The 15,335-nt window shown below is 46.9% G+C and overlaps 1 protein-coding gene across 7 annotated transcripts in view; it reads right to left on the reverse strand.

Moving 5' to 3' along the window:
• SUPT20H (SPT20 homolog, SAGA complex component) overlaps positions 1-15,335 on the reverse strand; it is a 404,514-nt gene that overhangs the window by 153,938 nt on the left and 235,241 nt on the right. For 5 of the 7 annotated variants that reach the window (XM_078657195.1, XM_078657192.1, XM_078657193.1 and 2 more), the window contains exon 17: positions 11,944-12,061. In XM_078657195.1, coding sequence (XP_078513321.1) covers positions 11,944-12,061 — 118 coding nt within the window. Of the gene's footprint in view, positions 1-11,939; positions 12,062-15,335 lie in introns of all 7 variants that reach the window. The other 2 variants (XM_078657196.1, XM_078657194.1) reach the window with 1 other exon arrangement.

Consider the following 15,335-nt stretch of genomic DNA (forward strand, 5'->3'; position numbering starts at 1 on the left):
CTTACAAACTTTCTTCTTGGAGGACATCCCTGCCACACTAGGAGGTACACTTCAAAAAATACTTCGACAGGGGTGGGGGAGGGAAGGGGAGGGGAGGGTAGAGGGGAAGGGAGGGGGGAAGGGAGGGGGGGGGAGGGGGTCCGGGCAAGATGGCCAAACGGACGTAATCCGTCTCGGCTCCCGGTCCGGGCCAGTGTTTCGGGGAGATATCAGCCGCAAGACGGCAGTGGAGCAGCGGCAATGAGAGACGAGAGACGGCCCCACATCTAAAGTGTCTGAGGAGCCCCAGAACGAAGCGCTAGACTCAGAAATAAGGCGGATGTGAAGCAGCGCTGGAGCGCCCCTGGATCCACTCGTGCCTGAGGCCGCCATCTTGTGAGCTGATACAGCGCCCGGTGGGATCGGCGCCCTTCCGTGCAGCGGGTACAGCGAAACCTAAATCAACGCGGGAGCGGTTTCCCATCAGATAGTACCGCACAGTGCGGGAGGACAGAGGCGCAGTTACTTGCTACCCGCAGCGCACAGGAAGATCGCTCAGTATGGCCGGCCACCTGAGGTATGCGGAGTTCGGGTGGTGTTCGGGTGCATGAGGAGTTCTGTCCAGCAGCTCCATTGGGCACGCCTCGCAGGCAGAGAGGGGCAAGGAAGATTAATCTTGCACTGCAAAGGGGGAGAACGAAAACCGAGCGAACATGGGGAGGGTGTGATAGCCATTGCCTGACTTTAAGATGGCGCGCAACCAGTGTGTTATATTCCATGCACATCAAGCACTGAGAGCCGCCTGAGGCCTTCCCGGGAGGCCACGCACTGCACTGGAGACCTTGTGAGAGCCCAAATTTAACATCTAGCGATTGTGAGGCCAGCTCATGTCGACTTGATTTTGGCGGTCGCCCCCGCTAATGGAGGCGGTGCTGCCCTCGGGGGAGGGGGGGGGCCTCTGACGCGTCCGCACCCTTGCCACAGGCATCAGCGAAAGGGGGAGCGACAACGTTGCGAGGCGGCCTGGGTGGGTGGCGGGCCACCGGGAGGAGGCGACACCCTTCATAGCCACATCCGACGGTGGCCGAGGCGGGTGATATGCAGAGATGTGACCCATAACCCAAGGACGTGAAACTGAGGACCATGTTTTGAGGAGCTGGGCCACCCCAGACCCCGCATCGGTAGGGAGAAGAGCGTTCGGAGTACGTGGAGATCAACGGAGGGGCAGAGGGAGCAAAGTGCTGTGAGCCGCTGACATCACACAGGTCGCCTGAGGGGGACGCGAAGAAGCAGAGTTCTTACGCGGCGGGCGTGGTTGTCGTAGGCCTCGCCTCTATGCCGCCTAAGAAAACGGTGACCAAAGCCACGACCAGGGTCTCCCGTTTTTTCGCCCTAGAGGATAAACTCCTATCAACAGACTCTGAAGACAGCTTCGACAACATGGCCTTCATCCAAGTGGATCTTATGACCTCCCTACGTGACTGTAAAGCGGAGCTACGAAAGGAACTAAACCAGGACATTAAGGACCCCATCAACCAATTGAAAAGTGACCTCAATGACGAATGGCCCCCCTCCAGCGGAATGTGGACTCTGTGGGGGTCAGACTGGTGGAGTTGGAGGAACAGACCCAGGAAGTAGACAAATGCACCTCCAACATGCAGGACACAGTATGCGCCCTACCGGATCAACTGCACCAAACCCAACTGAAAGCGGAGGACCTTGAAAACAGGGCACGAAGAGACAACCTGCGGGTCCGCGCCCTGGAGGTGGGGGTGGAAGGACCCGACTTAGAAGCTTTCCTAGAGGGCCTTTTTTTCAGAAATCGTCAGCCCACAGGTCCTTAAAATCAAGCTTGAGAGGGCGCACAGGGTCGGAGGCCCAACAGCCGGAGAACGGAAACGCATGAAAGATGTGCTCGATAAATTCCACTACTATAAGGGGAAGGAGGCAGTCCTATCAGCCACTAGGAAAAATAACTCAATCTCCTTCCAGGGGCACACCTGCAGCATCTATCAAGACATGGCACCCATGGCGTTAGCAAGGCGACAGCAGTTCCGGCCCATCACGTTCAAGCTCTGGGATGACAAAGTTAGGTATCGTTGGATTATCCCTTTGGCCGGAGCTTCGAATTTAATAGCAAACAGTACCACATAACTGACCTCACGAAAGGCCTGGACTTGTTGGGCCTCCCTACCTCTGAACCTGAAACTGCAGCTGGCACCTCACAAGGGTCTAGCCGAAATTGCTCCTCATCAGCGAAGTGGTCCAAATCCTCAAGAGGAAACCACAAGTGAGAACTATGTCAAGTCTCTTGATCTAACACACCTGCACAAGCTGCGATCTTTGGTCCCCTGCCTGGAGGGGCCTATCAATGCAACGTGGGGACTATGCCGGTTTACGCCTCCTGGAAGATTCCGGGATTGGGAAACTCTGACAACGCCCAGAAGCTGAGACTGATGCTAACGGCAACCTGAGCTACTGAGAAGCCCCCCGAGACGGGCGCGGATGGGAGCTCTGGTCACGCCATCCACCAATCCATCCAAGTGGGTGATTTAACCTCCAGTCGGGGTACCATCTTCTACTCGACATATGTTTCTGTTGATATTGTTGGAGGTTGGATATTTTCTCTTTTTTCTTTCAAGTTGCTGGGAGGGGCAGGGAAGGGGGTTCGATGGTGGCATTACCTACATACTCGACGTAAGGGCACTATGGCAGATGCATATCCACTACGGTATGCACATAAAGATAATGTTAACGATCTTTCTGCTGCAGGGGCGCACTATGGCGGGTCTAGGAGAGGGAGGAGAGAGTCCCATTTGATAAGATGGTAATTACTATAGCCTCGTGGACGTCAGGGGCCTCAATTCCCCGTAGAAAAGGCAAAAGGTAGGGAAGTACCTTACAGACAAGAGACACATCTCCAGAGTCCTGACAAATTGAGGCTTAAACACAAAATGTATTCCCTTATTTATAGATCGCCAGCGCATACTAAGCACTGGGGAGTGGCACTCCTATGTCATACTTCGACGAAATTCCAACCACTGGAAGTCCAATCAGATAAGGAGGGACGGATAGTCCTGGTTAATGGTACACTGCGGGGCATGCTATGCACCTTTATTGCTATGTATGCGCCTAATACGGGCAAAACAAGCTTTCTCAACTCATTGCTAGACAAAATGAACCATTATGGGGAAGGGCCAACGATTGTAATGGGGATTTTACTCTCACTTGGCAACCTGACTTAGACAGCACTCACCCACACAGATCCGAAAATGACACCTTCTCTGCATATAAAACAGAGACTACACCACTTAGGTCTACAGGACGCCTGACGTGCCCTGTGTCCACAGACTAGAGTCTACACATTCTACTCTCATGTACAGCACACATATTCAAGATTGGACTACATCTTTATCAATCAAAGTATGCTGGGCACACTTAGAGAGATCAAGATCTACCCCCTTTCCATCTCGGACCACTGCCCGCTATCGATTTGCTTACAATGGGGATCTGCCACCACTACGACCCCCAAATGGTACTTTCCAATATCTCTTACACAGGATAGGGTACTGCGTACTGAACTGCGGGAAGCTATCACAGAGTACTTTAAAGCCAACAGGCCTGAAGACCCCTCCCTGGGTAACAATTGGGACGCCTTCAAGGCAATCATAAGGGGGAAATGTTTAGAGCTTAATTCCACCCTGAATAAACAAAGGGCGCGGGAGAGGGAGGGTCTAGAGAGGGCATTAGAACAGGCAGAGCAGGCACACAAGAACAATCCCACCAGGGTGACCAAGCGCTCACTTACAGCTCTGCGAGGCAAGCTGAAAGCGATCTATAACAGGGCAGAATACACCTTTTTAAAACTACGTCTTGTTTCTTACACTCAGTGGAACAAAATAGGCAGACACCTAGCGAGGCAACTCAGAGAGAAACACGAAAGGGTTTACATCGGAGGCATACGGGATGGGAATAACAGTTTAGTCCACACAGATGGTGAAAAAGCTGACCTCTTTCAGTCTCTTTACAAGGCACTTTACATCGCAGAACCAAAAGAGCCAAACTTGCAGGATAGCTATCTCCAGGTTCTGCGGTTCCCCCTTATCTCACAAGCCGTGAATGGAGACTATCGCAGCTCTTAAATTGCACAAGGCTCCGGGACCTGACTGTCTCACAACTCACTTCTATAAAACCTTTGCTCCCGACCTTATCCCTCACTTCACACGCCTTTTCAACCAGATGACGGATACAGGAGAAGTGACCCCCTCGATGGCCAAAGAGGTGGTTACGGTCATCCCTAAACCTGGGAAAAATGTACAGCTCTGTGCCGCTTACCGTCCCATAGCACTCCTATACTTAGACACAAAGCTTTATTTTACTATTCTTGCTAACTGAATCCAAGATTTAATGCCAGATTTAATGCACCTGATCAGTCTGGCTTTATACAGGGGCGGCAGACACAGGATAACATTAGACGCACAATACACCTAATTGAGAAAGCCACCAAACGGAAGATACCAGCAGTCTTGGTGGGACTCAATGCTGAAAAGGCCTTTGATCGGGTGGATTGGGCATTTCACTTTCGAGCCCCTAAATCCTTTGGCTTCACAGACAAATTCATTTGCATGATTAAGGCCAACTACACGCAGCCCCTTTCCTGGGTACAGGTCAATGGAGTGCTATCTGCCCCTTTCTCCCTCAGGAGAAGCACTAGACAGGGGTGTCCTTTGCCGCCACTGCTATTTGAACTTAGCATTGAACTGTTCGCAATGTCCATCCAAAACAATTTGGCGATTCAGGGGATCCCCTTTGGAGGAGACAATTACAAAATATCGCTTTTGCGGATGATGTGCTCTTGACACTCGCGGACCTGTCTCGATCACTCCCAGCATTGCAAGCAGAACTAGCCAAATTCGAAGTCGTAGCCGCCTTCAAGTTCAATCTTGACAAGTCCTATGTACTTAATCTTACTCTTCCGGACGCTAAGGCAGGCGCACTCCAATCCCAATCCCCCTTGCAGTGATCCAGCCGCACCCTCCAATACCTGGGGATCCAGTTGACCCCACGAGTGGAAGGGCTTTAAAAAGCTAACTTTCCAACCGCCCTCCTTCAACTTGAGAATGTTCTTAAGCGGTGGAAGCCCATATTTATTTCTTGGCTTGGCCGCATTCACGCCATCAAGATGACAGGGTCGCCCAAACTAATATACCTCTTTCAGGCCCTACCCATTGACTTAGATGCAACCTTTCTTCCTAAAATCAAATCTCTGCTTACATGGTTCCTTTGGCAAGGAGGGTGAGCCAGCTTATCTTTTTCCATACTGCGGCATCCTAGAACGAAAGGGGGGTGGGGCTGCCTGACATTGGGTTATATTACAAAGCTGCTCCATTGCGGATAGTAGAGGAGTGGTTTAAAAGCGTGTTGGGGAAGCATTGGCTCCATATGGATAGAGGAGTGGTGGGGAGAACAGTATGGGACCTAATCTGGAAGCCCAAGAAGGAGCGACCCGTGAACGCGTACATTAGAACCTCCACGCACACCGTACTGAAAGTATGGGACTCTGTGTCTGGGGATGGGAGTTGGACTACATTCCCTTCCCCATACACCCCGATCCACTTTAATCTAGCCTTTCTGCTAGCCCTACACGAAGGCCCCTTCGACGCCTGGAGGGAGGGAGGCTGCCTCATGCCTTGATCACTTATTCCACAACTACGACATCCTCACCTTTGATAATTGTAGAAGGGAATTTTATTTACCACCAGAAGAACACTTCCACTGCCTTCAACTTAGCCATTGGGCACTCACCCCCCACTTATGGGACAATGCCACGAGGGAGAAAACGGGGTTTGAGAAGTGAGAACGAACAGTGGGCTCCATGAAAGGGGTGATCTCTTTCCTCTATAATTATCTTCTCTTCACAACACACTCGGCTCAGCCGAGATACATGTCCATGTGGGAGGGCGTGTTGCAGCTAGATATCCATGAAAGGGAATGGACGGCACTCTGGTACGATATATAAAAATTCAATCACTCCCTAGAACTTAGGGAAGCACACTTAAAAACTCTAATAGACTGGTACCTCCACCCCGCTAAACTCAAGCGAATCTTCACAAACACGACTAAGAGATGCTGGAGGAGTTGTGGGCTGTTGGGTGATTCCCAACATATCTGGTGGGATTGCCCCTCCATACCTCCCTTCTGGGAGTAAATCTTAGCACAAATCAAAACCATGTTGGGATATCCAATACCGACCACCCTGGAAGGAGTTCTCCTAGGCATTCGTGATCCCTCCCTAGAACACCAGGCAAGGCTATCATGTGGACATGTATAGGTGCTGCGAAAGTGACAATCGCAGCAGCCTGGAAGAGGAGGAAAGCTTCTTCCCTCTCAGTATGGCACGCACAACTGTGGAAACTCCTCTGTCTAGAATGAATGGCGGACATATTCCGCGACGATTATAAAAGCTTTGAATATAAGTGGGGACCATTAGTTGCCTTCCTTACGAGGGGTCTGCCATTGGCGGGTGCCATCCGTCAAGCAGGGACATGCATCTCTTTCAATTCTAACACACTTCATTTCTGCCCAGTAGTTCACTTAGCCTTAATATATAGTGTTGCCACCACATACCTTGTTACTGGGTGGAGGGAGGTGATTGGGTGATTTTTGGTTTACTCGTTTGGAATATTACTTTTTTCTTGGGAGTACCTTTCCAGTTGGAAGGGTGGAGTGTAAACCTGTCACGATACAATGGACTGCGAGAACCTATTTTGGAGCACGGAACATACTATGCCTATGGACTATCTGAAACTGTACTGGTCCTTATTGTTTTTTTCCCGCAGATTGGCATAGAGATGTCAGAGCTTGCGTCCTCCGCATTGCTTTTCCTCGTGACAATGAGTAATGTATCTTATGGCACTGCTACTCCTGTTGTTGTGCAGCAAACGATGTCTATTTAACGAAATGTTGATAAACAAACGTTTGACAAAAAAAAGACTTCAACAAAATGTCAAAAAACCTAGTGAAAAAGTCAGTAAGGTGTAGCTCTTTCCAGATCTGTGCTAACTGGCATGGAAAGAAAAGAACCGGCACCGCGCGCCTAGTTGGCACCTATCTAGGCACTGTGAATGTCACTTCCAGCGTGGACGATTCTAAAGATGCCAGCACGCAGGGGTAATACTCACGAAAAATGTGCTTATTCAGGCTGACGCCTGGGAAAATTATTAGTGAGGAATCTGCAGCTAGATGTCTCTCTCAGATACTCTTTTTGCTGGGCGGGCGACACTCCAAGTCCATGGAACTCGAGGTAGTCATAAGCGGGTCAGGGCGACACCTCCGCAGGTGGAGTGGGGGATTCATGGTTTTATCATACTTGAATAAAGAAGTCATGGAGTGGGAAGATGATCTGTGGCAACGGCTCTAACAAAGACTCTGAAACGGAACAAAGTCTTCTTTTTTCTGCTGCTAGGAGCTTCATTGCCCCCACGTGAATTGCCTGCGTATGCCTCGACTTGCCCTCGATACAGGAGCTAGGGTCAGACATTTATCAGTTACATTACCCGCAAGATTTGAACCTTGAAAGTTTGGCAAAGGGCATGTCCCTACTGGGAGCAAATGCTTGAAAATAGCTGACAAAAAGTTGGTCAAAAAATGACCGAGGTAGCTCTCCGGATCAGAACGGAACTGATGTCTGTGTGTCCAGTGGTGCTTATATATGGGCACTGCAACATCACTTACCACACTGATGACAGAGCCGGTTGATGCAACATATCGGAGCACAGAGGTAGTGCACAAAATCTTTCACACCTAGCCTAAACCCTGGGGAATATTCTAGGGTAAGGAATTTATGAATAAAGTCACTTTCAGGAACACATCTAGACATTCAAAATTCTGTAATGTCATCTGCCAAAGAAGACCCTGGGTCATTTGTATTTCTTAACCTGTCAGTGGCACACAGATAGCTCTGGTTGCTTCATCTTAAGCGGCACTCCACTGAACGGCATTGTAATCTTAACCCTAATCAGACACCATCAAACAAAAAGGCAATGTGGGATCCTTATTATTAGTGTTTCTGTACAAGGTACAGCAAACGATCATTTTATATCGGACACTACTTTATTAAAATTATATATTTAACGTATTTACTTATAGGTTTTCAGGACTTTTCTTCCACCGATACACTTTGCCATTCAAACGTATATTCTGCCCACTACAGCATACAGCAATGGGCACACCCAATGACTCAATTCACCATGAATGACAGCATTCTGGTCTTTAGCGAGGAGCACATCTGCATACAAATGAGTTCCCTTAAGTGGCAGCGATTATTACAGCATGTATGCCTTATGAAAACTAAAAGTACAAATTTGCTTGTAGCCAATGCTTTGTTTTTATATATATTGGGAAAGGCCCTGCAGCTCCCCAAGCACTGCTACATTTCAGTTGCATCATATGAGCGCATTATGAGCATAATTGCTATATATATATATATATATATATATATATATATATATATATATATATACACATACAAAGTTGCAGCGCTTTATTTGCAGAAACAAAATTCAAAAGCATCCATTCGATTGATAGCAAGTGGCCAGTATATATATATATATATATATATATATATATATATATATTTTAAATACAAAGAACCAGCGCTTCGAAGCGCACACGGAGTTCAATCTTCGTAACAGCTCAGCGGCTTCCCTTCCCACAGGTAAAATAACTCAGCCTAACGCGTTTCGGAGCTGTGATGCTCCTTGTTCACAGGCAAACACATGAAGAGCAGAAAATCAAGGAAGGCACATTACCGGCAAGTCTTTTATTTCGTCATCACTTAGTGCCTTGTAACAACGTTGCATGCCGGTACTTTGAGTCTTTAGTAGTCTCCCTATGGTAGGCTGGTGCCGCCTTGCTCGTTTCATGTGGTAAATAATTAATAATGAAGTAGCCCTTCAGTGGGCCCCCGGGATGAAGGTTTTCCGACGGCGCAGCTGATTGAAGACCCCAGCTGGAGACTTGGAACAGTTCAGGTGTCTCCTTGGCCCCGAGTCCGGGCGGTGCAGCTTCGCGACAATGGATTGCCGCATGACATTTTAAATACAAAGAACCAGCGCTTCGAAGCGCGTTTCGGAGCTGTGAAGCTGGGGTCTTCAATCAGCTGCGCCGTCGGAAAACCTTCATCCCGGGGGCCCACTGAAGGGCTACTTCATTATTAATTATTTACCACATGAAACGAGCAAGGCGGCACCAGCCTACCATATGGAGACTACTAAAGACTCAAAGTACCGGCATGCAACGTTGTTACAAGGCACTAAGTGATGACGAAATAAAAGACTTGCCGGTAATGTGCCTTCCTTGATTTTCTGCTCTTCATGTGTTTGCCTGTGAACAAGGAGCATCACAGCTCCGAAACGCGTTAGGCTGAGTTATTTTACCTGTGGGAAGGGAAGCCGCTGAGCTGTTACGAAGATTGAATTCCGTGTGCGCTTCGAAGCGCTGGTTCTTTGTATTTAATATATATATATATATATATATATATATCAAAAGAACTCCTCCCACCTGTGAAGAAGCAGAGGCCACTCTGGCGACTTTGCTGCTCGTTTAAGTAGTTCCTGCCACTGTCCCATTCGTGATTGGGCGCCATACCCTCCAATGGAGTGAAATCACAAGGCCTGCTGTTCGTTGGAACTACAGGCTCCATAATGCATTAGCCAGGTAAGTGTTGCTAGTGGTGTGTCCAAGTGGAAATGCGTTTGTGTGGCAGAGTGTACCGAGGAGCAAAAGTCAATATCCAGTGAAAAGGTGTTCAGCGTGCTCCCTCCGGCCCCCAGACGTTCCAGCCCCCTAGTACCGATGTCAAACGGGCAGGGACAGAAATGACAGTGCTGTTTCACGTCCTCCGTGAAGTCACGGTCCGCTGCTGCAGCTGTCCAGGGATTCACCGGTGTTCAGAGGCGGGCTCCGGGCTGTAGCAATACCTTGCTCAAAAAAAAGACTGCCGAAGCAGGATCCAGATGAGCCCGAGCCTCTTGATGGAACGGGGCCTCTGAAGCGCATTATCTGGAAATGCGCGAAATATCAAAAGAACTCCTCCCACCTGTGAAGAAGCAGAGGCCACAGCGGGGAAACCGGAGGAAACACTTTAATGAAGCTGAATTAGGGCATAATGCATTTCGGCCTGACATAGGCCTTCCTCAGATGCCATGAGAAATGTTCTGGCGACTTTGCTGCTCGTTTAAGTAGTTCCTGCCACTGTCCCATTCGTTATTGGGCGCCACACCCTCCAATGGAGTGAAATCACAAGGCCTGCTGTTCGTTGGAACTACAGGCTCCATAATGCATTAGCCAGGTAAGTGCTGCTAGTGGTGTGTCCAAGTGGAAATGCGTTTGTGTGGCAGAGTGTACCGAGGAGCAAAAGTCAATATCCAGTGAAAAGGTGTTCAGCGTGCTCCCTCCGGCCCCCAGACGTTCCAGCCCCCTAGTACCGATGTCAAACGGGCAGGGACAGAAATGACAGTGCTGTTTCACGTCCTCCGTGAAGTCACGGTCCGCTGCTGCAGCAGTCCAGGGATTCACCGGTGTTCAGAGGCGGGCTCCGGGCTGTAGCAATACCTTGCTCAAAAAAAAGACTGCCGAAACAGGATCCAGATGAGCCCGAGCCTCTTGATGGAACGGGGCCACTTGCTATCAATCGAATGGATGCTTTTGAATTTTGTTTCTGCAAATAAAGCACTGCAACTTTGTGTGTGTGTGTATATATACATATATATACATATATATATATATATATATATATATATATATATATATATATATATACACACACACACACACACACACATATGTAGATATATATAAAATGGCTGCCTACGTATGCACATTCATCTGCACCCAGAGGCGCAATCTTTGATGGGTTTTTTTAAATGTAATAAAAAAAATATTGATATAAGGGAAGCGCATATAAATGACATCCGTAGGCATTCACACAGATGGGCAGCCATCCCTCAATGGCTTTAGTGAAAACCATTTAATGAAGGCTGTGCAAGTGTGCACATGCCTAGGCAACTACAAACAGCCATCTCTGAATGATTTTGTATAGTTTTATTACGAAAGCCATTTTCAGATGGCCACCAATGTGCCCACCTGCATTTGCAAGTAATGACATTCATTTTGTAGCGGTTTTTGTCTTAACATTTTACACCTATATTGCTAAAGCCAAACGCTTGACAATCGATGCCAGATTTTTCAACTTTGCCAATACTTACTTCCGCTTGCTAAGTGGCGTCTTTAAAGACCAGAGACAGCACCACTCCATTGTTTCTGCCTCCGCATCATCTGTCCTGCACACAACCACTCTTTTCTCACATACAAAAGCCACTTTTTTCTTTAATTTGTGAGTACCAACGCCTTCAAACCTATCAAAAATTGCTTTTGTGTAACACATCTTGCCATTGTTCTGTAGACCTAATTGGTTTGAGCGATGTTAACAATACCACTGTTGGGTAACATTTATGCTAGAAGCACTAGAATCCCCAAGGAACTCCAAAACCTCCATCACATTGTTATAAACTTCCAAGACACTGGATAGCTTAGCGCAAAATACCTGTATGATGTGAGAAATACAAAAGAGTATGCTTCAAATGTATACTCTTGCACCGCTTGCCTCTATATTTTGTTTGTGGTTCCGACACATGATTATAAATCTGGAAGAACTATTTTTAAGAAAGTACCTTACTGAATATTATTCAAATGAGGTGTTCTCAAAATCTGCACAGTTTCTCTGCAATACTGACTGCTCTGTATGTTAGTTAGCACACTCGGCAAAGAGGAATTCCCTTCCCTTGCAGCCTCTTTGAAACCACGATAAAGGCATGACGTGTGTCCTCAGGCCACAGTCATCTATAGATTTAGCAACAAAAAAAATGGCACTTAGTAGAAAAGTAGAAAAATTAGAAAACTTGCCTCAGCAGCTTTCCCTGGGGAAGTCGGACTCACGCTCACTGAGCCACCTGGATTATGGGTCATAGTCACAGTACTTTTAGCTTCATGTTCAAAGAGCTCCTGGTACTGACTGGTCACCCTGTAATGTAAATGGTCAACTGTTTTTATTAAAATTTAAAAGGAACACATAAATACACTGTGCCTTAAAGTGGAACCACCACCAAATAGTAGTTTGTTTGTGCTTCACGGAATTCTCACGGCTTTTTGGTGTGTGGAGGTGCGGTAGTGTTTGGTTTAGAAACTCTTTCATTAAATAACAGATTAGCATCATCTCATTTGGCTGGAGCAGCAAGCCAAATGTACAATCCATATATTCAGTATGAAGCCTCGGGTCACAATTCAAATACAAAAGATTAAGTGCCCGATTTAGATCTTGTCGGACGGGTTACTCGTTCACAATGGTGACAGACATCCTGTCCGCTGAAATATAAATCCCATGGTAGCCCAAGGCATTTTTATTTTGGCAGACGGGTTATCTGTCACCGTTGGTATGGAAAAACCTCTCTGGCAAGATTTAAGTCAGGCCCTAAGCCTCAGAATTAGAATCAATACACATTTTTTAATCTCATGGACCCATACTTAATTTTACCTATACACAGATTCATTATGAGAAAACCAATGCAATTAAATGCCAAGAGAAGATTTAAAAGCCTACAAAACATCAGCTACAACTATTTCTTTGTCTCCTTTCGGAAATATAGCTGATAAATAGCAATATACATGTGACCCGGCTTCCCATAAAAGAAAACTCAAAATACTGCAGTAAAGGTACAATGTCCACACTTGCTTGATGTACATGGATGTTTATTCAAGGTACGCTATACACCTCAGCCTCCTTCCTTCAGCTTCACCTTTCTCCTGAAACCTGATCATATTCAAGAGGTAAACACTCCTTATACATCACTTTACACAGTTGATTCTAATACATGCATTACTCTCACATTAAACTGAGAAGGTTCTAAGCTGTGAAGGAAGGATACCACACATATCACTCTCAACAACAATACACAACAATAAAACTGAAGAATTAGTGGTATGTACATTATCTCAAAGACTATGTTAATATTTATAAGTTATTTGGTGTGTACTATATATACTATGTAAGAACTAATACTTGTTACAAGTACCACTGTTTTCATTGTGATCATTCACCATCACCATTCTCCTCTCTCATCTCACTTTTTAATTTTGCAACCCTATTGAGATTCCACACTTTATGATCTTCTGTTCTGATTGCATTATTTAAAAATTTAATTTCCTTCATTGGAGGTAGAAATTTGGAACCCTGCAAAGATAACCCTTTACGCAAGATATCTTATACGTACAAGATCACCGACTGCTACTTCGGTTATTTTGACTGTTTTAACTACATACATTTTTTTTTTTATCCTTAACCATTTTCTTTACTTCATCATTCTTCTTACTTGTGTCCTCCCTCACAAACACAGAACCCTGGGTTCTATCAAGCATCCAGAAAGGGCACACCATGGTGTACGGATTTCTCTTGCGAAACAGCTCCAAAGTTGTTTTTCCCGTCATAGTGTGAGGAGTGAACCTGTAGTTTTTGACCCTATAGACGACTTCCGCCTTCCAACACTTTTTGTTAACCATTGCTCTCTGGAAAGCTTCTTCCTGAACTCGGTTGAACCTTTCCACCATTTCGTTGATTTCTGGGTGAATAAGAGCATCCATGCCTCTATCGCCTAGATATTGTCCCATTTCTCTAGAGATAAACTGGACTCATTTTAAAAAATGCATGCCAGAAACTGTACTGCATCTGGCCACCTTGAATTCATATCCAGTAATACAATGATATCTTTATCAACACTAGATATGTGATAAGTTCCATGATCGACAAGTTACTTACCTTCGGTAACGCCTCATCTGATAGAGACATGATCTAGCCGCAGATTCCTTACCTTTGAGCTTCCAGGCATCAGGCTGGTTCCGGAAGATTTTGCTTAGCAGTACCCCTACGCGCCAGTAGGTGGCATTGGGTTACTCCATGTGACGTCGGCTGTGGGGTGTTCGTCGTGACATCCACGTCGTCAATATAACCGCCACTCTAGCGCTGACTTAAGTATTTTCCACGACTTTCCACACCATAAGCGTGAAGCCATGAAGTGACTGACCATGGTGTGTTAAAAAATTAACAGCTAGGGCCCTGAAGGGGAACATCCTTGACACTTAAAACCAATTACGCAGTGCGGGGAGGATGGGTGGGTCGATAAGGAATCTGCGGCTAGATCATGTCTCTACCAGATAAGGCGTTACCGAAGGTAAGTAACTTGCCCATCGGATAGAGACATCTAGCTGCAAATTCCTTACCTTTGAACAAATGCCCAAGCAATACCATTCCCGGAGGAGGGACTGCGGAACGGCTTAGATCAGAAAATCCTGCAAAACAGAGCAACCACACAGGCCTTCTCTGTGAACCTGGGAATCCAGGCAGTAGGGTCTGGCGAACGTGTGCAGAGAGGCCAACGTGGAAGCTTGGCAGATATCGGAAATGGGAACACCACGCGGAAGAGCCGTGGTGGCCGCTTTTGCCCGGGTGGAATGGGCCCCAAGCCCTTCAGTGGGATCCTACTTTGCTAAGGCGTAACAGATTTTTATCGGGATATAGTCCTCTTCTGGACAGCACAGCCTTTCTTTCTCACCCATGTATCCTATAAAGAGTTGGTCATCCACCTGGAACTCTTTGGTTCGATCAAGGTAGAACGATAAAGCTTTTTTTGGGTCCAGACGATGGAGACGATCCTCTTCCTTGAAAGGGTGTGGGGATGCATAGAAGGTGGGCAGAGTAACAGACTGTCCCACATGGAAGGGTGTTACAGCCTTATGCAGAAAAGATGCCCCAGTCTGGAGTATCACTTTGTCTGGAAAGACCGTCAGGTAAGGAGGCTGTGAAGACAGTGTCCCCAGTTCATTAACCCTCTTGGCAGAGGTTATTGCCACCAAAAAAGCGGTCTTGATGGTGACCACCCGCACAAGGCAGTTATAAAGCAGCTCAAACAGTGCACATATCAGAAAGGAGATTTGAAAAGAAAGGGCTTGTCAAGTAGCCAAAGAAAAGAAGAAAGGGCCGAAAGGTGGCCCTTCAATGTGCCAAGAACAGAGCCCTGCTGGGCCAAAGAAAGTAAAAACAAAAGGACTTCAGATAAGGGAGCAGATAATGGGTCAATAGACCGGTCTGTACAATATTTACAAAATTTGTTCCATCTGCAGGCCTATACCGATTATGTGGAGGGATACCCGGCTGCCAAGATAACCTCACAGACTTCAGGAGGGAGGGCAAAAGCTGTCAACTGTTGCAGCTAATCTCCACGCAAGGAGGCAGAGTGGACAGGTTC

This window comes from Lissotriton helveticus, chromosome 8, assembly GCF_964261635.1.
Source record: "Lissotriton helveticus chromosome 8, aLisHel1.1, whole genome shotgun sequence".
NCBI classification, from domain to species: domain Eukaryota; kingdom Metazoa; phylum Chordata; class Amphibia; order Caudata; family Salamandridae; genus Lissotriton; species Lissotriton helveticus.